The sequence below is a fragment of the Pituophis catenifer genome, unplaced genomic scaffold (genome assembly GCF_029215685.1).
Source record: "Pituophis catenifer annectens isolate HBS135680 unplaced genomic scaffold, rPitCat1.0.hap2 SCAF_3, whole genome shotgun sequence".
Classification (NCBI taxonomy): Eukaryota; Metazoa; Chordata; class Lepidosauria; order Squamata; family Colubridae; genus Pituophis; species Pituophis catenifer.
Window position 1 is genome coordinate 15,660,136 of NW_027256883.1, and position 24,793 is coordinate 15,684,928.

The 24,793-nt window shown below is 40.7% G+C and overlaps 1 protein-coding gene across 1 annotated transcript in view; it reads left to right on the top strand.

Annotated features, from left to right (window-relative positions):
* Positions 1-756: 756 nt before the first annotated feature.
* Positions 757-24,793, top strand: part of FAM91A1 (family with sequence similarity 91 member A1) — a 42,777-nt gene continuing 18,740 nt past the window's right edge. The window contains exons 1-14 of the mRNA XM_070940340.1: positions 757-965; positions 4,754-4,838; positions 5,825-5,976; positions 7,160-7,217; positions 8,189-8,256; positions 10,746-10,859; positions 11,302-11,392; positions 13,903-13,965; positions 16,639-16,745; positions 19,307-19,345; positions 19,472-19,584; positions 22,044-22,162; positions 24,155-24,267; positions 24,573-24,659. Coding sequence (XP_070796441.1) covers positions 894-965; positions 4,754-4,838; positions 5,825-5,976; positions 7,160-7,217; positions 8,189-8,256; positions 10,746-10,859; positions 11,302-11,392; positions 13,903-13,965; positions 16,639-16,745; positions 19,307-19,345; positions 19,472-19,584; positions 22,044-22,162; positions 24,155-24,267; positions 24,573-24,659 — 1,281 coding nt within the window. The 5' untranslated portion in view covers positions 757-893. The remainder of the gene's footprint in view (positions 966-4,753; positions 4,839-5,824; positions 5,977-7,159; positions 7,218-8,188; positions 8,257-10,745; positions 10,860-11,301; positions 11,393-13,902; positions 13,966-16,638; positions 16,746-19,306; positions 19,346-19,471; positions 19,585-22,043; positions 22,163-24,154; positions 24,268-24,572; positions 24,660-24,793) is intronic.

Sequence of the window (24,793 nt, forward strand, 5' to 3'; positions counted from 1 at the left end):
TTACCCTATACACATAGCCATGGCCACCCAGTCACATGACCAGCTAGCCACGCCCACCCAGTCACATGACCAGCTAGCCACGCCCACAAAATAAGCCACGCCCACAATGTCCCTCTTTACCAATGTTAAAATCTGGTCACCTTACTATTCTATTCTATTCTATTCTATTCCTATTTAATTCTAATTCTAATTATTTATTTCTATTTAATTCTAATTCTAATTATTTATGTCTATTTCTATTCTATTCCTATTCCTATATAATTCTAATTCTAATTACCGATATTCTATTCTATTCTATTCTATTCTATTCTATTCTATTCTATTCTATTCTATTCCTATTTAATTCTAATTCTAATTATTTATTTCTATTTCTATTCTATTCCTATTCCTATTTAATTCTAATTATTTATTTCTAATTCCATTCCATTCCATTCTATTCTATTCCTATTTAATTCTAATTCTAATTATTTATTCCTATTTCTATTCTATTCCTATTTCTATTTAATTCTAATTATTTATTTCTAATTCTATTCTATTCTATTCTATTCTATTCTATTCTATTCTATTCTATTCTATTCTATTTTCTATTATTCTATTCTATAGGAGGGCCCCATAGATCCGGCGCGCGCGTCTGTCCTCTCCCCCCCACCCCACCATCACGCGCGCTCACGCCTTCCAGCTCGCCTCAGCGCCGGAACTGACGTTAGGTGGAGGGGCGGGCCCGCCGGCGTCCACAACGCGGAAGCGGCGGGGGGGAGCGGAAGGCAAGTTTGAGCAGTTGCGTGGGGTCGCCTCAGAAGCGGGGCTGAGGCGGCCGCGAAGAGGACCTGGGGCCCGCCAACCCTCCGTCCGTTCTCCCTTGCTCGCTCCGCCCCCATCCCGGGGAACCTGCCATGAATGTGGACGTGGAGTTCCACATTCGCCACAACTACCCCTGGGCCCGTCTCCCCGCCAGCGTTAAGCAGGTACCGACTGACTGACTGACTGACCCCTCCCGGCACCCATACGAAAGCAACGCCCCTCCGACGTCCCGCGAAATTGACCCCTCGGGCTACCCGTAGCCCACTCAGGTTGAGCCAAAAGTCAAGTTCGTTTCCCCCGCTGGTCCATGCTGGAAGTTCCTCTTCTGCCCTTCCTTCCTTCCCGACGTAGCGCAGCGGGCTGCGGTTCCCCTTTTTCCCGAGCAATAGGCCTCCGTTGGCTGGGAACGGGGTGAGCTGCAGTCCGAGGAGAATTAAGGCAATGCTGGTCAATGACCCTGTTCCAGGGCAGGTAACGCACGTGGCCGCCTGCGTCCTCCTTACAGCCTGGGGAATTCTGGGAGTTGAAGTCCACATGACTTAAGGTTGCCAAGTTTACTGAGACACATTGACTTAACTTAGGGCCTCGTGAATCCGAATTGCCACTTCCCTTTTACTGGAAGAGCCTTGGTTGAACATAAGGCGCGATCTTCGACTGCAAAGGATCGGCTAATGAGCTTCCCTGAGCCATTAGTGAGGTGGACATGGAGGACATTCTCTCAAGTAACAGTAGCAAGAGTTGGAAGGGACCTTGGAGGTCATCTAGTCCAGTGGTCCCCAACCCCCGGTCCGCGGACCGGTGCCGGGCCGTGGAGTACCTGGCACCGGGCCGCGCAGCGGCCGGGGGACATGAACGCTGCAGCGCAAAGGCTCCTGGGCCGTGCCCCCACCCCTGCGCGCGCTCAGCGGGCCGCGGCGATAAAAAGGTTGGGGACCACTGATCTAGTCCAACCCCCTGCTCATGCAGGAGACCTGTACTAGGGATTCAAACCCCCGAACTGCCGACCTTTCTGATCGACAAGCTCAGTGCCTTAGCCAAAGGTTAACCCTAACCCAAAGGTGCTTTTTTTTTCCCTCAGGAGGCAACTGGACTTTATTATTTTTTCTTTGAAGACGTTTCACTTCTCATCCAAGAAGCTTCTTCAGCGGTAACAGGATAATGGGGAATGGAAGGATTTATATTCCTTGCAGACAGCTGGTCATTTGCATCCTTTTAGAGCAGTGGTTCTCAACCTGTGGGTCGCGCCCCCTTTAGGGTCGAACGACCCTTTCACAGGGGTCACCTAAGACCATTGGAAAACACATATTTTCAATGGTCTTAGGAATAGTTTTATGGTTGGGGGTCACCACAACATGAGGAACTGTATTAAAGGGTCGCGGCATTAGGAAGGTTGAGAACCACTGTTTTAGAGGATCGTTAGACTACAGGAACTAGGTGACCCTGAGGACACAGATAAACCTCCAAGTGCTTCAAAGACCCTCTAAAAGGATACAAATGGCCAGCTGTCTGCAAGGAATATAAATTCCTTCTTTCTTCAAAAGTAAAAAACAAGAAAGCCCAGTTGCCTCCTGAAAAATCACCTTTGGGACAACCATGACCTGAATGATTGAGAATCTCTACAGAGTCAAGGTTATTCCAGGTTACCTGTGGCTCTGTTCCAGGTTTCCTGTGGCTCTGCCACAGGAGCCTATTAAGAGTCATGTCTAAAATGAGTTCACAAAACACTCTAAAGTAAAATGTGATTAGCTCACTTGGATTAAGTAGTTTGCGCGGACAGCATTATTAGTTAAGATCACTTAAGAACTGGATTAGCTCAATAAAGTATGGTTAAGACAATTATGGGTTAGGGAGTTGTGCAGGCATAACTTGAATTTACAAAGTGTTAACAACTAATCAGAAGTTGTAGGTGCTCTATCACTGGAGGTTTTTAAGAAAAGATTGAGCAGACACCTGTCTGAAATGGTATAGGTCTCCTATTTGAGCAGGGGGCTTCCAGCTCTGTTTTGATTGATTGATTGATTGATTGATTGATTGATTAAAGTGCTATCGATTATATACAATAAGGTCATTTTTTACTCCTAGTGACTACATAGAGTCCCTCCATCATGATCTGTCCCTCACCTGGTCTTTCAGGTCTTGCACTCACCTGTCATTCAGGTTATCATCGCCACTGTAACTTACTGTACACTGTAAGTGTAAATAAAGGGTCCATTCCCTTTATTACTGGTCATCCTCTTCTCTATTCAACCACCTTTCCCAGAATCACAGATTAAAAGATATAAGCATTCCTGTACACAATCTTACTACACATGATGTGAAAGAGTTATAATCAATACTGCTATAATCTCTTTACGCCAAAATTGCATGTATTTGTTTTGCAAGCTGGTAACTTTATATCATTCGTATCAGTGCCATATTAACATCCTAACTAATGTCAGTGTTAAACTTAATTGTCTTAAATGTTTTCAGTAGTGAATAGAATACTTCTATTACGTTGCAATATAAACAAATGCAACACCAACAAAACATGATTATAAAAGAACATTAGAATAATTAAAATAATGTACCAAAACATGGAAACTCACAAAAAAGAAAAAAAAGTGTATAATATCCATGTTGTATTGAGATAAAATTAATTTTGATCTGATCTTAGTACTAAAAAGATCTGAATTTTCATTTTTAAGAACATAAAAGACTTTTAAAAACTAGAAAACCCAACTCATATCTTGAATACATTTCTTATTATCAAGAAATTTCTTTCTGTTTACTTAAGATTATACTCTTTGTCAGCACCAGACTTGGTAGAGCCAAAGTTCTTCACAAAGTGACAAAGTCCATTTCAGAATAAGATATAGTTCATCTTTACACCTTTAGCTATTGCATTTCTTTCCCAAAGTATATTAACAAATGCTATGATTTGAAACAAAACTAAAGTCGTATATCAAATTTCATACAATTCCAGCAGAAAATGTCCAGCACTTTCTAAACTTTCTTTGAGAGTTCCAAAAGTTATGAAATAATACTTTCTAATGAATTGATTTCATTTTTAAATCATGCATATTTTGTGTTTTAAAACCTGGATCCATTGATTTTCCAAGATTAGATATTCCAATTTTTCATTCCATAGTTCCAGGATAATGAATAATAAATTTCATTCTGCATTTTTGGCTTCTTATAAAATCTGATTATTGGTTTAAGTTTAAATGTTGCATTATAATCGGTATGTTGTCTTTTGCAATCTCAGATGCAGACTGTTCTCAAGAACACATGGGTAGACAGTGGCAACATTTCGTAGTGGCATTTAAAAATATCATGTGAAGACCTTTTTTTTTACACCGTTCTTAAAAATAGGTCTGCAATATTGCTGTATAAAATCATAGATATGTTTCAATGATTTTCAATGATATGTTTGATATATCATTGATGCGATATGTCATATAAAGGCATTGGTTGAGATGGCTGTTATAGAAATTGAATATCTAAATAAAAATCATGATATTTGAATGCTAGAAACCGCTACAGTTTTGAGATTCATACTGATTCCATTCTCAAAATTGTATTTGTGCTCACAACAAGTTCTGTGCCAGGTCCTTACAGTTTTTACCCTCATGAGACTAATGGGAAGTAATTGAATCACAGCCAGCCTCAATAAAATCAACTGTCTTTCCAGTAACTTTTCCTGCAGATGTTTTTTTCCCCAAATTACATGCAAATTTATTCTAAGAATTGGTTGTATTTGGAGAAAAGTATCCAACTACTTTTTATCATCACATTTTATAACAATTCTTTTAGGTAAAAATACATTCATTTTATTACAAGTCAATCATGCATCTTCTTGAAAAGATGAGTGGTGCTTTCAAGCTGAAAGAGTGGATGTTAATCTCTGAACATCCAAGTGTTCATCAAATTTTTATTAGTTTATCCTAATGAATGTGATTTGTTTGCTTCATAGGGTCTTGGAAACTCACAACGAGAATATGAAAAGCAGGTTGTACTCTACAGTATCCGCAATCAACTTCGGTACCGAAATAACTTAGGTGAGTAAAAAAATACAGATTTGGGAAAGGGAAAATGTTTTGCAACTATTCTATCAATATTGGCCATGCTGAAAAAAATGATCCCTAATAGATTTTTTTTGTTGCTGAAGTACATTGACCAATTTACAAAGGAAAATCAAGAAATTACACCAATTCTTATGAATTTCTGTAAAACATTATAAACAATGACAGCACCTAAAGACAAGGTGTTTTGTTAGAATTTTACAAATGTAGATAGAAATAAACCCATCACTTCTGTCTTGAAACTGAGCAAAACGGATGAGATGCATGCTTTAAATAAATACTCTGGAACTTCTGTCAATAATCTAGAAATTTTAAAACATTCTCTCCCTCTTTTGCACCTATGAGTGTGGACACATCTTAGATGGCTTTGTTCCCAGTGTCATTATATACATCAGGTCCCATATAAAAACTCAGTTCTGATGATATTGCTGGTTTATTCTGGCTTTCAAGGATTTTGGTTCTCATCATCCTTGGCCAGCACAAACATAGAATCCTACATTTGTAGTAAGTATTGTGTGGCATAATATTTTTATTTTCATTATTAAGTATTTAAATTATGGACTTTAATTCTGGTTTTGATCTCAATTCCATCCACATTATTGCATTGTCTTATACTCTGCATTTTTAGTGTTGCTGAAAATAATCTTGCACTAGACAGATGTAGGGTATTAGAGTCTCTCTTTGAGAGAGATGGGCAGTTCATATAGATGAAATATAAATAAACAATTCAATAATAAATTAAGAATATAATTTTTCTCCCAGTGGGCCGCAGATTTCAGTTTAACAACCATTCTGTCTTGTTTTGACTTTCTTACTTACATAGATGCATAGGTAATTGTTCAGCTTTATGTGAAAGTAAACTCGTTTGCATTGATGTCTTTATGCCCCATTGGTACCCTATTTAAAAAAGGGATTACATTATTAACTAATTTAAGAAGACTGTTGTTTCATTTCTTCCCCAGTTAAGCACATCAAGAAAGATGAACGCAAATACTACGAGGATCTGTTAAAATACAGCAGAGATCATCTTATGTTGTACCCCTACCATTTGTCTGACATTATGGTGAAGGGCTTAAGGATAACACCTTTTTCATATTACACAGGAATAATGGAGGTAAGCTTAGAGAAATACTTGGTTTCCTTTTTCTTTTTTCTTTTTCTTTTCTTTTTCTTTTTTTTTTAAATAATTTTTATTAAACAGTTTTGTCTTTAAAAACAACATACAGAACAACCACAAATGCATCAAAACAAAACAAAACACAGCAAACAATACATATCATCTAATGCTTACCTGCTGGAAACACATGTCTGGTGTTTGCTTTTTCTTTGGCTACTGTTACACGTAGGGGAACATTATACCCCTTGAGCTGCATTAGTACAGATAGTCCTCAACATAAGACCGTAATGGAACCTATCCATTATAGCAAGGGTCTCCAACCTTGGCAGCTTTAAAACTTGTGGACTTCAACTCCCAGCTGGCTATGGAACTCTGGGAGTTGAAGTCCAAAAGTCTTAAAAGTTGCCAAGGTTGGAGACCCCTGCATTATAGCCATATGTCGTGACAGTCTAAAATAGGCCAGTCACAACCCATTTTTTTGACCTTTTTTTTTTTTTTACATTGGTCGTTAAATGAGCCCATTGTTTACTATGGCCTGGTTTTGTCGAAAACCGGAACTAACTTCCACTTTTCACCAAAGTGTTGTACAATGCAGTCAGGTGACATGGGGATAGTGCAGACTCTCCTAAATGTGGCCATGTTGCTGAGTGCAGGAAATGCAGTCACATGACTGCAGCAAGATACCCAACTGTAGGAACTTCATAGCCGAGTTGCAACCCCCTTACCTTTTTTAGGTAAGTCATGAGTTTGGAATGGTCGCCAGTGGTCGTAAATTGAGAATTACTTATATTCCATTTGGAGCTCTCCATTCAATTTCTTCAATCAAAGAAGCTGCTTTGAAAGAATTAACATGTATAAGGAAGAAGAGATTGAATTGTCAGTTAATTCCCAGGCTTTTTTTCCAGTGACAGTAATCAATCTTTAATCAGAATAGAGCTGGAAGGGACCTTGGAGGTCTTCTAGTCCAACCCCTTGCTCAAGCAGGAAACCCTATACCATTTCAGACAAATGGCTGTCCAGTCTTTTCTAAAAAAACTTCCAGTGATAATCAGTAGTTTTTTTGAAATACAAGACTTGGGATTTGAAGCACATACTGATGTAGCATCAGTATACAGCTATTAAATTTAAAATGTACAATGATTGAATTGACTTTGCACTTTGTTTTTTTCTTTTTGCAAAGGACATAATGAACAGTGAAAAAAGTTATGATTCATTGCCTAATTTTACTGCTGCAGACTGTAAGTATAAACTTATATTCAGTTTACGTGTGTTAAATAAGTGCCTAGTTTTTAAAAAGAATTTCCTAGTTTCGAAAGTCCAGCTGCCTGATAGTTCCTATTTTTGAAGTTGCAATACTTTGTTTAAGAAAGCTTTTGAAGTTAAAAGTAAATCTCTCCCATCTGAAAACAGAACAAAAGAGACAGCAATAAGAGAATAACATGGAGAAAGTTAACAAAATAAATTTTCTGCACGATCACATGTCTGTTAAATAGTTGTTTATTGTCTTAGCTGTAAGCCATAATAATGATATTTAGATTATTTAGGCCGTTCAATTGCAGTCACTTTGCAGTTATTCATTAAAGCGATTGCTCTGAGTAATGGTTCTATCTTTGTTTAGTTTTCTGATTATCTAATGTTCTAGTTAGATTGCTATAACTTGTAATAAATGTCTTTTGCAGATATACTCGTTCTCTTTTCCATTGCACAAATACAGATCTTGGATTAAAAGCTCAGAATTCCACGACAAACTTTTAAAACAATGCTTGTCTTTGATAAAAAGCTGTTACAAGGATATATATATATCTTGTTTGAAATCTTCCAAGTTGTAGGAGAATTAAGGAGGCCTTCTTTGGTCCAACTTAAAAATGACTGCTTTCAAACGTAGATGTTTTTCAGATAAAGTTCTTACATAACTTTTGCATCAAGGATTAACTTAATCGATGTTTAGATTATTAGATTTAGAAAAATGCATGATAATTCCAGACATAATGCTTGTTTTCAGCCAACCAGAATATAATGACTATCTTCAACTGAATGTTATTTTAATGACAAATGACGTTCAGATAAATCTATTATTTTTGCCCATTTAAGGGTGCCTTTTTGGGTTATAGAGCAAAAAAAAAAGAGGGGGGAGCAATGTGGCATATTAGTAATACTTTCTCTCAAAATAGAATTCTGTTTTTAAGAGATTTATCTTTTTCTTTTTCAGGCTTAAGGCTTCTTGGCATAGGAAGAAACCAGTATATTGATCTGATGAACCAATGTAGGTCATCAAAAGTATGTATTCTGTTTTCTCCATTTGATCTACTATTGGCCTCTTGTTTAGAGGTTGATATAAAAACAAATATGTTCATAGTTTTGAGCACTTGTACTTTGCCTAGCCAGGTTTTTTGTTTTTTTGTTTTTTTGTAACCTAAAAGGAATGTTTTCAGATTTCCAGTTCTTTGGCTTGGTGAGTTTTGAGGCTGCCCACAAGGACAGTTTGTTTTGGCAGGTACAGTTGGCAGTTTATGAGATACTGGCTTGCCACTGTTTGCATCTGGTCATCTGTAGTCTTTGCCAAGTTACAAGGGTCGTTTTTTTTAGTCTATGACTTTCCCTCAATTTCTGGAGGGAAAGTAAATATGGCAATAAATATCCTGCCATCATCTTGCACAGCATCGATTCATTTTTTTTTAAAAAAAATATATCCTGCCCTTAAACAGAACGCGCTGAAAATAAAAAACACTGTAGCACTGATCAGACAATATTATAAATGTGTGTCTGGATCACACTTCCAGAAATAAAAGTGTTCTAATAGGAAGATGAATTCAATTTGGCTGAAAATTTTTAAAGTCTTGGGAAATCAAAAAGATCTCAGCCTTCAGAGACAGCTTGGAAAATGACATGTATGCCTCGCTCCAGAGAGATTTCTGAAGCCAGTTGCTTGCTCAGTTTCCCTGGAAAAGGACTTCTGATAAGTCTCAGCACATGGAAATCTTTCTTTCATTTATGGGTTTGAAGATAAACCTCTGCATTTTTCAATTACGGGAATTCCTTGACTTAAGACCACAATTGAGCCCAAAATTTCTGTTGAGATCATTGTTAAGTGAATTTTGCCCCATTTTACAATCTCTCTTTACACAGTTGTTAAATTAGTAACACTGTTGTTAAGTGAATCTGGCTTCCCCATTGACTTCGCTTGCCAGAATGTCAAAAAAGGTGACCCTGGAACACTGCAACCGTCATAAATATGAGTCAGTTGCCAAGCATCGGGATTTTGATTGCTTGACCATGGAGATGATACAACAGTTGTAAGTGTGAAAAAAGGTCTTAAGTCACTTTTTTCAGTAACATTGTAACTTCAAACGGTCACTCGAATGGTAGTTGAGGACTACCTTGGACATCCTAAAATGGGCAGCTAACAAAATTATTTCAACATTAGCTAAGAAGAGCTCCCTAATGATGGCCATGGCAGGCCCATGTATGATACAGTACAGTAAGGAAGACAAGGGTGTTTAATATGACCAAGAAAGGCAGGGTTCTCCAGAATGATCAGCTCCAAGGGTTGAAGGGATTATCCATAAGGGTTGATATTCTTATCTATATATATAAAAGCGAAAGCCACTCACGCCGTAATCACGAAATCTCCAGAACTGTAAAACCTACAAACATGAAATTTGCCATGTATGTTCCTCTTGGCTTCTAGGTGCTCACTAAGAAAGGATTTTTCGAAATGACCATCAGAGCATTAGTATTTCCTATATTATGATTAACACACTCTGATGCTAAAGAGTTCTACTCCCCCTCCCCACCTGAAAAGAAATCTGTTCCAAATGCAAAACACAAGCATAGGAGAGGAGTTTCACTTTCAGTTTTACTTTTACAGCAGCAACCAGGGGATAGGATAGGGGAGGCTTCTGTGGGCAAGCCTGAGGGAGGGAAAGGGATAGGATAGGGAAGGCTTCTGTGGAGCAAGGCTGAGGGAGAGAAGGGGATAGGATAGGGGAGGCTTATGTGGGGCAAGGCTGAGGGAGAGAAGGGGATAGGATAGGGGAGGTCTCTGGGGCAACCCTGAGGGAGAGAAGGGGATAGGATAGGGGAGGCTTCTGTGGGGCAAGGCTGAGAGAGAGAAGGGGATAGGATAGACGTTTCTGTGGGGCAAGGCTGAGGGAGAGAAGGGGAGAGGAGAGGCTGATGGTAACTACTCATTAATTTTCAAGCTGTAAGTGTTGATTTATCAAGCCCGATCACATAGTTTCAATGCGAAGCATGGGTATCTAGCTAGTCATTAATAATTAAAGCGGTGTTTAATACATTATTTTCATATAATGTCTGGGAGTCGATGACCCAACTAAAAGTTCACGAAGACGTCGGTGAGTTTGGGTACCCCTGATGCAAAGCTTACTTTGTAGGCTCTGGATATCTATGATTGATAAATGGTCTATCCCTATGTATTTATTATCATTGTCTTTGGCTTATAAAAAAGATAAACAAATGTATTTTTCTCAGTTGGATGCATGTGCTTCAGTTAAAAAGAACTTTTATGTGGGTGAAACTGAAATATGGACCAGAGAACCTATTACAGTTTCTCACTTTCAGTCTACATCAGAGGTCTCCAAACTTTGCAACTTTAAGACTTGTGGACTTCAGCTCCCAGAATTCCCCAGCCGGAAACAAGGCTGAATGATAAGGACAGTCTTATCAGGGGGAAGGGATAGTGTGCTTAAAAATTTGAATGTTCTGCATTTGAAAACCTACAGTAATTTCTTCTTAAAACATTTCAGAAATTTTTTAGAAGGAAAACTGCCCGTGACCTGCTACCCATGAAACCAGTAGAAATTGCTATTGAAGCTTGGTGGGTAGTACAAGCCGGTTACATCACAGAGGATGACATTAAGGTATAAATAAAATTATTTTTTTCCAGCTCAGTTAGTTGTAGATGGACTGCTAAAAAAATTACTTCCACTTCCAGGTCATGAACCTAAAAACCTGGGCTGTTTTGATCAGAAACTTTTCTTTTGGTGAATTATGTTTGATAAAGTTGCTTGAAAATTACAGCAGTAATAAGCTGTGGCTTATGTTTAGTTTCATAAACTAATTATGCAGTGTTTGAAAAAAAAATTTTTTATCTATCTATACCTTCCTACTAAGTACAATTTCATTAAGTCATCCTGAATTAATGTGATAGAAAACATGCATCTTTCTCTAGTGGAAAATTTAATTGAATCAAACAGTGGGTTCTTAGCATAGGGATAGATTGTGTTCTTCATTGCCCACTCTACATGAAATAATTTTTAAACCCTTATGCATTCCTTATTTAATACATCCTTTTCTCGTTAGATATGCACACCCTGTGAAAAAATTGCAGTTGATAAAATCATTGATTCAGGTCCTCAGCTTGCTGGAGTCCTAGACTACAATGTTGTTCACAGTGAGTTACATGTTTTTTTTCTTCCAAACAAAAGAGTAATTTTTGCGTATTATTTTTGTTACAGATTTAAGATAAAGATTGGAAAGCATCCAAATTAGAGAGAATCAATGAGTAGAGAATAATTTGGGCATTTACCTTTTGCTGTATGGTTTCCCCCCCTTTTTTTAATCAAGATTACATGAAGCATTAATACCACTTTATAATGACTTGGTAAGTCATTATAATCATCTTCGTTGCTCTTCTCTGTACTGTCTCAACATCTGCATCCAGGAATATTGCATCCAGTTTTGGTCGCCGTGATGTAAAAAAGATGTTGAGACTAGAAAGAGTGCAGAGAAGAGCAACAAAGATGATTATGAGACTGGAGGCTAAAACATGAAGAACGGTTGCAGGAATTGGGTATGTCTAGTTTAATGAAAACAAGGACTAGGGGTGACTTGATAGCATTGTTCCAATATCTCGGGGGTTGCCACAAAGAAGTGACGGTCATCATATTCTCCAAAGAACCTGAATGCCAGCAAGAAGCAGTGGATGGAAACGGAACAAAGAGAGAAGCAACCTAGAGCGAAGGAGAAATTTCCTGATAGAACAATTAATCAATGGAACAACTTGCCTCCAGAAGTTGTGAATGCTCCAACACTGGAGGTTTTAAAGAAGAGACTGGACGTTCATTTGTCTGAAATGGTATAGGGCAGTGATGGCTAACCTTTTCCAGACCGAGTACCCAAAGCGCGCACGAACCCCCAAAATGCAATGTGCGTGCGGCCCCCACACATGCACCCCACCCTACGCATGCGTGCGTGCCCCCCGCACATGCCTTACCCCCCGCATGTGTGTGCAGTCCCATGGGGCCACACACATGCCCTGCCCCCATGCATGTGTACTCAGGGGCCCCGCATGTGTCCCACCCCTGGGCATGCGCAACAGAGACTGGACGACCAGCTGGCTGGCAGGAGGTGCGCATGCATGCGCAGCGGAGCTGAATTGGGGTGACGGCTCATGTACGCACAGAGAGGGTGCTGCGTGCCACCTGTGGCATGCGTGTCATAGGTTCGCCATCATGGGTCTAGGGTTTCCTGCCTGAGCAGGGGGTTGGGCTAGAAGACCTCTGAGGTCCCTTTCAATTCTGTTATTCTGTATCTTTGTTAGAACAGCTGATCCCAATGCTGAATCAGGTATTGTTTTGGATTTCCCTTCAGTTTAGAAAATAGTTTTGCTATTTTCATATTTTTCATATTTGCAATTAGCCTTAATAATTAAACACTCTTCCAGCTCATGGAATAAGTATCTCAGTCATCCGAATCATGCTGGTGGAATTTACTTGCAAAATTTAATCTCTCTGAAATATTTGAGCACCGCACAGAACCAATAAATTATTTGTATAACACTTGAGATTTTAGAATAATTATGTGTGACTATTGATAAACATTGAAACTACAATTTAACAAAACAAATTTAGTGTTATTTTGAATGCAGTTAACCAGATTTCTGTCCAGGCATCCTCCTGAAGGAAATTAAATTTATATTAATTTCACATCATTTCTGGCGATTGGCATAATGATATAATTAACCCTAAATGAGATCATTATGCAAATGAACATAACATTGTAAATTGCTGCAAAAAACATAATTGACAATTTAACAGGCATTTGGAAATAATGGATATAACACTTATCTACTGGTCTGTTACTGCAAGGTTTCACTGCAGATACTTTTTCAGCTAAAATGTTGTCTTTTTCCAAGTTTTTTAGAGAACAGGGTTATGAAATGTACATTTAATGTACATTAAAAGTACATGTAATTCATTACATACATATACATTTAATTCTTGTTCAGAGATGGATTTGGATTTTGGCGAATCATATTTTAAGCAAATATGCATAAAGATAAAATTGTAATTATACTGTAACTTTCCAGCTGCTTTTGTTTTGGAACTTTCATCTGAATATGTTCAAAGGAAATCTGTCATTGAAAAAGCAGCATGCTTACATTGTGTGTGAGAGTGTGATTGTGTGTGTCTGTATGTGCACATGTTTCCTAGTCTATTAATTTCAATCTTGAAAGAATCAATCTTGAAAGAATACTAAGGAAGGATACTTTAGAGCCGTGTTTCTCAATATTGGCAACTTTAAGATGTTTGGATTCAACTCAAAGAATTCTTAAAGTTAACTTTAAGATGTCTTAGAACCCAGACATCCTAAAGTTGCCAAGGTTGAGAAGACTGCTTTAGAGAATGAGTTTTGTGTCTCACAGGTCTGTGCCACAGATGTATCCTTTCTTACTAGCACCTCTGCCCAATACTGTGCCATGTGTGTAGTAATTTGGATTAATTTTCAAAACAGCAACTGGATTTAATTTGAATTGGAGAAAAATGTGGACATAACTGTCAGTATTCCATATACCATTTTCTGAACTCTGTCTCACGTTCTTTGTTTCTTGGAACAACAAATTGATTGAAGACACTGCATGAATATCTGTTATGATAATGGGGTTCTTTTTTATATCCCTAGGTTTATATAATAAGGGGTTTATCTACCTTGATGTACCAATATCTGATGACAGTTGCATAGCGGGTAGGTGTATGTTTTTTTTAAAAAAAAAACTGTTCAGTACATTGATACAATTAAACATTGAATAGTTTAACTGACTTAATATCCCAAAGGAGCTTTTTCAAAAGGCAACTGGACTTTCTTTGTTTTTCCTTGAGGATGTTTCGCTTCTCATCCCAGAAGCTTTTTCAGTTCTGACTGGAGAACTGAATTGTCAGAACTGTAGAAGCTTCTTGGATGAGCAGCGAAACATCTTCAAGGAAAAACAAAGGAAGTCCAGTTGCCTCTTGGAAAAAGCACCTTTGAGACAACCATAACCTGGATGACTGAGAATCTCAATAAACCAGCGGTCTCCATTATTTCTGGCTTTGCAGACTGGCAGTGGCGGTGATGGGGGAAGAAGGGACGCTCCCGCGCAAGCAGCAGGGAGCGTGCTCTCACGCGCCTGCTGCTCACACAAATGGGACTGAGCATGTGAGAGCGCTCGCCTGTTGCTTATGCAAGCGGAGCTACGCAGCATGAAACAAACACATTTTTATGTGTTTATGTAGTTAGTTTTCAAGCACAGCTCAATTATATTAAAGAAAGCAAAATATCTTTACAATCCCCAAGGCATGTCACAATCTTTGAGCAACTGTAAAGCCTTGATAGTACAGGGGTTTAGTGCACCCTGTTATTAACACAGCTGCCTGCAATTTCTGCTGGTTCGAATCTCTCCAAGGCTCAAGGTTGACTCAGCCTTCCATCCTTTCTAAGGTAGGTGAAATGAGGACCCAGTTTGTGGGGGCAATAAGCTGACTTTGTATAAAATATACAAAAGAATGAAGGCTATTGCTTAACGCATTGTAAGCCGCCCTGAGTCTCCGGAGAAGGGCGGCATATAAATCAAATTAAAAAAAAAAATGTTTGGAAATTGAAAGTTGAAAAATTTGACACACCCTATGTTAGGCACCCAGGCACGTGCCCCCACACGCATGTGCGGCCGGATTCCGAATGGGCCGCAGCCCGGTGGGTGTCAGGGACCCCTGCTGTAGACAATTGACTTAGCAGTTTAATGACATAATGATGCTGAATTCCAGATTTCAGTTTCATTGTGTGCTGAAAAACTTAACTTTGATATTGCTGCATATTCCATGATTTAGCTTTGTTGACTGATCCTAAGTCAGTGATGGCTAACCTTTTTGCCATCGCGTGCCAGGAGAGGGGGGGCGGGGGAGGGTCACGCGCGCACGTGCCCACGCGCATGTGTGCGCAACCCCCTCCCCCCCCACCGCTCCTGGCACAGGATGGCCTGGTAGGCCCGTTTTTCTTTCTTACCTGGTTCCAGATCCTCTCTGTGTATCTGGGAACAGCGAAAACAGCCTTTTCCACTCCCTTGGAGGCCCTACGGAGGCTGAAAGGACCCATTTCCTAACTCCCGGTGGGACAGGAAGTGACATTTTTTGCTGTCCCCAGCCTCCAGAACCTCTCTAGGAATTTCTAGGAGCCTCTCTAGGAGTCTCTAGGAGCCTCTCTAGGAGTCTCTAGGAGCCTCTCTAGGAGTCTCTGGAGGCTGGGGACAGGAAAAAACGTCACTTCCTGTCCCACCGGGAGTGGGGAAATGGGCCCTTTCAGCCTCCGTAGGGCCTCCAAGGGAGTGGGAAAGGCTGTTTTCACCGTTCCCAGATACACAGAGAGGATCTGGAGCCAGGTAAGAAAGAAAAACGGGCCTTCCCCACCCCCCTCCAGGCCCTCCAGAGGCAGGAAACAGCCTGTTTCCCTACTTCGGGTGGGCCCAGAAGGCCTGAAAATCAGCTGGACGGCGCGCACATGCGCCCCAGAGCTGAGCTGGCGTGCCCACTAATATGGCTCCGCGTATAGGTTCGCCATCACGGTCCTAAGTCATAGAAGAGAAGTTATTTCATTACTTTTCACCATATATCCCCTTCCTGGCCTATTTGTAAGCTAAAGAAAAAAACTTGTGAGCAAATGCATTTGCTTCATTATCAGTTTTAACAGCAGTCATTAAAAAAACCCAATAAAATCCAAGGGCAAGAGTTGTATAGGAATCTTACATGAAAATTTTAATGTTGAAGAGCCTTACGGTATGTGTTTGATGAATGTGTCCCATTTACTCATTTGCTACAGGTAGTCCTCAACTTACAGTCATTTGCTTAATGACCAAAGTTACAACAGCACTGAAAAAAGTGAATGATGACCGTTTTTCACACTTAATGACCATTGTAGCATCCCCATGGTCACATGATCAAAATCCAGACACCTGGCAAGTAGCATATATTTATGACTATTGCAATCCTGGTATCCCAAGGTCACTTTTTGTGACTTTCTGACAAGCAAACTCAATGGGGAAGCCAGATTCACTTAACACCCATGTTAGTAACTTAACAAGTGCAATGATCGCACTTAACAATTGTGGAAACCAAGATGGTAAAATGGGGCAAAACTCAACTTTAATTAATTGTCTCACTTAGCAACAGAAATTTTGGGCTCCACTATGGTCGTAGGTCAAGGATTACCTGTATTTGGTAAAGTAAAAGTAGAAAAATAGGTCTGTGACTGTATCTCATTCACTTATGAAAGGCTAATTTCTCTTCTGAGACAGAGAAGCAGGAATTTTTATTGTATTTTCTTTCTTCGATAAATGGCATTTCTTTCTCTACCTAACAATATCCTTAAAAACATAGCTTTTCTTTTCAGTGCCGCCACTGGAAGGATTTGTGATGAACAGAGTTCAGGGAGATTATTTTGAAACTCTGCTGTACAAGATATTTGTTTCCATAGATGAACACACAAACGTCGCAGAGGTAAGTCATTTTTTAAAAATACTCCTCTGAGGCTATAAATCAACCGCTGCTTGGAAGCTTTTATTTATTTAGATTTTTATTCGATCTTTCTTTAATTTACATTGTAGTGAATTTTAATTCCTGTGGCTACCCAGAGCCCCATCGATGAAATGAGCAACCGTATTAATATAAATTGTAAAAATATAAACAAACAAACAATTGGTGGTTGTTCCCCAGGACTGCAGAGAGACGACCTCTTTTAGTCCTCGGCACAGGTAGTCCTTGAGTTACAACAGTTCGTTTAGTGACCGTTCAAAGTGACAACGGCATTGAAAAATGTGACTTACGAACGTTTTTCACAGTTATGACCTTTGCACCATCCCCATGATCATGTGACCATCCCCATGATCATGTGACACCCCTGCATTAAGGTCTTACAGCTGACAACTTCCTCTTTGTCTTCTCCCCATCCCCCTAGTTCAGGGGTCTGCAACCTTAAACACTCAAAGAGCCATTTGGGCCCATTTCCCACAGAAAAGAAAACACCAGGAGCCACAAAACCTGGGTGGGCGTGGCCAACTCGACGTCACTCACTTCCACCAGTCACATGAACCTCCCCCTCAGCCACGCCTACCCAGCCAGTCATTAGGGCAGAGAACCAGTTTTTTAAAAAAACCCAAACCCTTTTGACATCTCTCCCTCCCTCCCTCTCTCTCTGTATCTCTCTGTCTCTGCCCTGGCTGCTTCTTCATCCCCCGACATTGCCCTTACCTTCACAGGCCAGGTGAGGAGTGACAGGGAGGGGAGGGCGAGGGGCAGGGCCAGCCAATGGTGGGGTCACCCGGTAGGGAGCCACAGCAGAGGGCCCAAAGAGCCGCATGCAGCTCCAGAGCCACAGGTTGCTGACACCCGCCCTAGTTGTACAGTGCCAAACCCCAAAGCCAGGTGAGCATATCCCTGAGAAGGGAGCTTCACCTTCCAGGTTTACCCAGATCAGTTTTTTAAACGCCAGCTTGTCTGTCCCATCTATCATCAGATCATGGACGAGGACAGGACATACCAACCTAATAGCAGCCAAATCTTAGGACCACCAAGCGTGTGATTACCTAGCTTGGGGATGAATACTGAGGATTGGAAGAAAACACAAGTCGCCGCCATTCGATCCCTCCATTCCCATGTGGAGCCAATCCTCAGTTTCCTGACCTTCCCATCATCTCCCACTCAATCTCTATTACGGAGGTGATGATGTAAGCTTGCTGGGCTAAATTGGAAAAATAACCAGAAGAACGTGCTGCTTTTTTTTCTTTCTTTTCATTTTTGTACTAATGGAAAACATTTTCCAATTGAAAGTATGATTAACTCAAGATTCCTAGCCCCATGTCATAAATCCTTGAAATGACAGTGAAATGAACTGTAGCTCTGAAAAGTACTTCAACTTTCTCCTCTGAAATCTGCCTTCACATTAACAAACAAAGCTGATTTATGCTAGATCGGACTATCCATCAAACTTCGGGCCAAGGGACTTTAAATTCCAAAGTATATATATGGTGCTGCTGAACTGTGGCTGTGTTCCAATTCCATGAAAACCGCTGAGATTGTGAAATTGTGTAAGAATGCATTTTCCATAAGGTGATGCAGATTTATCATTGCGGAGTGTATTGATATCTTAAGACTCCACTAAACACTTGAAATGTATTTACCGTAGTATTAGAATGCTAGCCAGTTGACCGGCTGATGAGTTCATTGGTTGCTTTTATTTCACCATGATGAAATGTTGTTAAATATCCCAAGAAAACACTATATAATTCAGTCATTTGGCTCTCTTATGTGGTCAGTACTGAATAAGTGTGATATTTTTAATGGAGCTTTATTTATTTAGCGGATGGTGAATACATGGACTTATATCAGTATTGTATTAATCAAGGGTGCTATTCAGCAGGTTCTGACAGGTTCTGGAGAACCGGTAGCGGAAATTTTGAGTAGTTCGGAGAACAGGCAAATACCACCTCTGGCTGGCCCCAGAGTGGGGCGGGAATGGAGATTTTGCTGTATCCTTCCCCTGCAATGCCCATCAAGCTATGCCCACCAAGCCACGCCCACAGAACCGGTAGTAAAATAATTTGAATTCCACCACTGGTTCAGATTTTAATGTCCAGTCCACCCAGCCATTCAAGGACAGGGTGGTCTACGTTGAAAAAAATGAGACCTTGGGCCGGTGTAAGCTCTTGATAGACATTCAGACACAATGTGATGGATATTTTGTCGAGGAGCACCACAGTCACACAGGGGTAGAGACAAGACCTCACTTGAACAATGAGTCCTGGCAGACACCATGTTGGGTACAGATCCTGTTCAGAGTTGACCAATGCTGGCGAGGAAGGTCAAAACCTGGCACCTTTTGTTTAGGGTCATCTACATAACTGCCTGTATCTGGGCATTCAGCAGCCCATTTGGCTTTACACTGTGCGTTGATGTCAAAGTTGTTAGACAGCGGTTGAGCGAGTTGTAATTTTGTTGTAATGGAGCTGTTGTAAATGAACACAATTATCAATAACCCTTAACTTATTTTGTGTATTTTTCAGCTAGCAAATGTCCTTGAGATTGATTTGTCGCTTGTGAAGGTAGGCCTCAACTCCATTTAATTGTATAAGAGAAAAGATTAACCGTTCTATTGCTCAACGTTTTCTCTTTCAACATTATTAAAATGCAGCCTGCTGATAGAAGGGTGTTTTTTTTCCCTCCCCCAGAATGCTGTTTCCATGTATTGCCGGCTAGGGTTTGCCCATAAAAAGGGTCAAGTAATAAACCTGGATAATCTTCATTCATCATGGCGGAACGTTCCCTCCATAAACAGGCTAAAGTAAGTATAAAAATACAATTTTACACTGGAAGCAGAAAAGGACAATTTTCTCAGCTTCCTACCTCAGTTTTAATCTGTGTTGGTTTGAACATTTATCCAAACACTGTTCTGAAGAATCATAGTAGATAATAGTCAATAATATGCATAGAGCAAAGCTTCTCAACTTGGCAACTTTAAGATGGCTGGCTGGAGAATTCTGGGAGTTGAAGTCCAGGCATCTTAAAGTTGCTAAGGTTGAGAAACACTGGCTTGGAGGATTATGTATATGAGAGCTGTACAGTGTTTTAGATTCCGTTGCAAAAAGTTGCTTCAGGAAATCTGGAGGTAGAAAAGTAGCTCACATTTGCAACTTTTAAAATGAGCTATATCTTTTCCCCCTGAATTGCACAGTGGCCCTGTGTGGCTGTGATCCCAGAAAAAGACCTTAAATTGCAGTCAGGTGATAGCTTTATATCCTTCTAAAAGCTCTTGATCATTTTGGAGTCGAAGTATTTCTAAAAGGTGGACTGATATTTTGCTTTTCCACCAACAGATCAGTAGATGGTGTTCAAGGCAGGCCACAAACTAGCTGATAAAAGTTAAACATAATAATGCCATTGAAATATAATTACGATATGTGCTAAGAAACAAATACCAAATATGGTATCTATTTATCTATCTATCTATCCAGTGGTAGGTTCTAACCAGTTTTACCACCAGTTCGCATCGTGCACGCACTTTGCGTGCAATCGCCACGCATGTGCTCACTTTACTCACACGTGTGCCAAACTTGCGCTTTGCGCAAGTGCATTTAGTAAAAAAACAGCTGAGGCATGGCAATCCACTCTGCCACGCCTTACAGCTGAGCTAAAAACAAAAGAAATAAAGGTAGGTATAGTACAGGGGCTGTGGGGGAGGGCCCAACTGATGTTTGGAGTGAACCGGTTCGCTCTCCTATCAAGATTTCCACTACCGGCTCTCCTGAACCGGGGAGAACCTCTAACAACCCACATTTCTTCCCCCCCCCTCTCTCTCCCTCCCTCCCTCCCCCTCCCTCCCTCCCTCCCTCTTTATCAGCCGAAAACCCAGTGAGCCATCCAAGGCCCTCTTGCCTGAATTAAAATATTGATGCCTGCCTGCAAAAGAAGCCACTCTGCCTTTCCTGGCAAATATTTCTACCTGAGTTTTTTTTTCTCCCAAGTGCTCTCCATTCAAATTCAAGTCCTTGACTTGAAACCCTTCATTTAGTGTCCGTTCAAAGTTACAACGGCACTGAAAAAAGTAACCTATGACCGTTTTTCGGTGACTTACAACCGTTGCAATATCCCCATGGTCACATGATCAGAATTCAGATGCTTGTTCACAGTTATGACTGCTGCAGTATCCTGGGGTCAAGTGATCCCCTTTTGTGACATTCTGACAAGCAGTCAGTGGCAAGCCAGATTCAGTTAACAACCATGTGACTTAACAACTGCAGTGATTCACTTACCAGCTGTGGCGAGAAAGGTTGTAAAATGGGGCAACACTCACTTAACAACTGTCTCACTTAGCAACAGAAATGTTGGGCTGAGTTGTTGTCAAGTCGTATTCTCTTGCTGGTTGTCCTAACATCAATCTAATGAAATTTTGGGTAAGGTGAAAATTAAGTAACTGCCACTTTAAAGAAAAACTTGGCTAAATTACTGTAATCTTATTGTGAAACATGGCAAGAAAAATATCACAGACCCTTACAGATTGCATTCCAGCATCCTCAAATTTTGTCTCTTGGGCATATAAAAGTGGTTTTTTTTTCCTTTTTAAGGGGCTTGTGTCCTTTGCAAACTCCTAGTAAATGTCTCTCTGATTAACAAATCCTAATTTCAATTACAGATGCAGTTTGATTTTATAATGAAATCAGCACAGTACAGGGTCTAATCCTATACACGGCTACAAATAAAAGCCTTTGAATTCAATGGAGCCTCGTTAAACATTTCAAGCACACTAAAGCCCTAAAAGGGCTGCCACTCACTGTCACCAAAAAAAAAAAAAGCAACTTTTTAAATCTTTCCATTTCCAAATTTTTGTTCTATCACAGGCGTCAGAATCCCTTCACAAAACAAATAAATCTTTCCTTTTCACTGATTAAAACCAGTTCCCTAGAGAAGTCTAATTTAACCTGTGGGTTCAGTGATAGTAAGTTAGAAGCTTGGGCAGTGAACGTTGGGACTGTGAAGCCTCAAAATGTAACTCAAATCTTTGCCGAGAGCTTGTGGACTTCTAGAACAGTATGCTATTTTGAGATGACAGTTCTGCCCAGTTTCACAACCTCAGTTATTCAGATCAGTTGCTGGGGCACAGCGGTGGGAGGGATCTGCTGTCCTCAGATCCTGTTTGTAGACTCCGCGGGAGGCAGACGCTTGACTTACAAGCGTTCCAGATTAGGAAGTCTTGTGATCTGATCTAATAAGGCTCTTCCTATGACATGTTTTTCCCCTGGTCAGAACATCGTTGGACCCACAGAAGATGCTGTTATCCTGGGAGAGTGGAGAAAGCAGGAGTCCTGTCCAAGAGGCTGGCTCTTCTGCCACCGATACAGATACTAACAGTCAAGATGACCAAGGTGAGCAATTTAGGTGCTGACTGCAGTTGCAGTTCATATCATTCCGTGCAGGGATGGGCTTCAAAAATTTTAGCAAGGGGTTGTCTGCCCAGTTGCTGGGTGGGCATGGCCATGGTGGGTGTGGCGTAGTCGGTCTCCTGCACCATAGCAGGGGGAGTGGGTGGGCGTTTTTGCCCTCCCCGGGCTCTGGAGGCTTTCCTTGATCCTCCAGGAGAGCCTCCCCAGGCTCCGGAGGCCCTCTGGAGGCTGGAAATGGGCCCGTTTCCGGCCTTCCCAAACTTCCAGTAGGCCCATTTTTTGTCCTCCCCGAGCCTCCGTGCATACCCTGCACTTACCTGCATCCAAAACAGGCCGTGTGGGGACTCCTGAGAGGGGCGGGGAAGGATGGGAGGGGCCAGCCAGTTGTGGGATTTGGGGATTCGAACTGCACAGAATCTTAGCTAGAGGTTCTTGCGAACCCCCAGCAGCCCACCCCTGATTCTGTGCCTCTCATTAGTAGGCCTGGCATCTTCTGATCTCTGCTGGCAACGTATTGCAGGGATTCTTTTTCACTTACTTCAGGAATTGCAATGGTTTGTTTCAAACATGCTAGTCTCAGTGTGTTAGAGGCGTTAAACGTGAGAAAGAAAACCTAGCAGTGAAGGGGAAGCCACTGATCATTTGTGGATGAATCTCCTTGTATTCTTTTAAGGAGAAGATTCCATCCTTATCTCACGCTAAACCACTACATTTGTAGAACTCTGCAGGAAGGATATGTCTTGTCATATCTCCAAGGAAATGTGGCTTTTGTGGGAGTTCTTTAGGTTATTCAAGGCACCTTACCCAAACAAGAGAATAATTAGCGTAGTCTCTCTGCTGCCTAATGTAGTCCGAATTGCTCACAGATATTGTGATTGTGATACTCAGGATTTTCTATCAATTAAATTTCTTGCCTTGATATTTTTCACAGCCTATTCGTATTTCAGAGGACCTGAGCCAATAGCTATTAGATACGGTCTTACGGCCTTATTCACTATCATGTTTGGTGCTTAAATATTATACAGATAGAACCTCAATTTATGACCACAATTGGGACCAGAATGTCCATTGCTAAGCAAGATAGTTGCTAAATGAGTTGAATTTTAGGATCTTTTTTTTTTTCCGTGATTGTTAACTGAATCACTGAAGTTGTTAAGCGAAACGCATAGTGGTTACGCTGTTATTAAGACTTTGCTTGTCAGAAAGACAAGATTTCAGATTGAGATCACATGATCCCAAAATGCCACAAACATTGCCATGTGCCCATATTTTGAACACATGACCATAGGGTTGCTGTAACACAGGGCTGTCAAACTCCTGGCCTGTGGGCTGGGTGCGTCACATGCAGGGGTGGGTTCTACTTACCTTTACTACTGGTTTGCAACAGTGCCGTGCACGCTTCTGCGCATGTGCAGAAGCTTCCTAATGACGTTGGGGTCGGTGGGCAGAGCCTCCCACCAGTTTTACTACTGGTTCTATAGAACCAGTTCAAACTGGGGGCAACCCACCACTGGTCATGTGCTGGCCCACACCTGGTTTAGCGATGGGGGAAAAGTCCCGATACATCATGTGACAATGACGTGACGACATGAGTTTGACACTCCTGCTGTAACAGTCATAAGTATGACGATCAGTCATAAGTCCCTTTTTTACAGTGCCTTTGCAACTTCGGACAGTCACTAAACAAATGGTTGTAAATTGACTGTTGGAAGTAAGTTGTAAGATACCTGTAGTATTCCAGGCTTTAATTGCAAGAATGACACAAACCTACAATGACATCATAGCACATCAGCTGATTTGGAGCATATCCCAATGGCAGGTGGGTGAGGGCAGTAGAGGGCGGTTCGCACAATTTGGCAAGCTGTCCATCACACCATCCCAACTAGGTGGTGAGTTCAACAATAAGATAGGCAATTCTGATTAGTGGAATTCTGTTTTGATTGGTTTGATTTTTTTTTTGTTTTGCTTTCCAAGGTGACACAGCCAGTGTGAACAGCTTAAGTCTGTCTACCGCACACATGAAGAGGATAGCATTCCTCTTTGATTCAACTCTGACTGCCTTTTTAATGATGGGGAATCTTTCGCCGGTAAGTTAACTTGCTCAATCTGATTGAACGCAACACGTTAAAGTGCTCTTGGATTGCTTTTATTTTAAACAGAATCGTGGGTAAAGTCAGTTTTAAAGCACTGATTTTCACAAACGGCATTCAAGAGGCATTTTTAATTTTATGTTCTTCTTGAGAACCCAGATTGTTGGGGGCCATATGCTGACTCTGTAAACCACTTAGAGGGCTGTAAAAGCATTATAAAGTGGTATATAAGTCTAAGTGCTAGTGCTATTCCCGGTGCTTTTTACCTCGAAAATGAGTAACAACGCATTTTTGTCTTGCAGAATTTGAAAAGTCATGCAGTCACCATGTTCGAAGTGGGAAAACTGTCCGATGAGTCACTGGACAGTTTTCTGGTGGAACTTGAAAAGGTAAAAAAATCTGACCCTTATGATTGTGTTAAATTTATGTTTTACCGACAAAGAAATAAAGGGAGACTAGTATAGATCTATTTCAAGCTATTTAGCTCTCGTCAGATAGCCATACCCTTCTGGGATTCAAACCC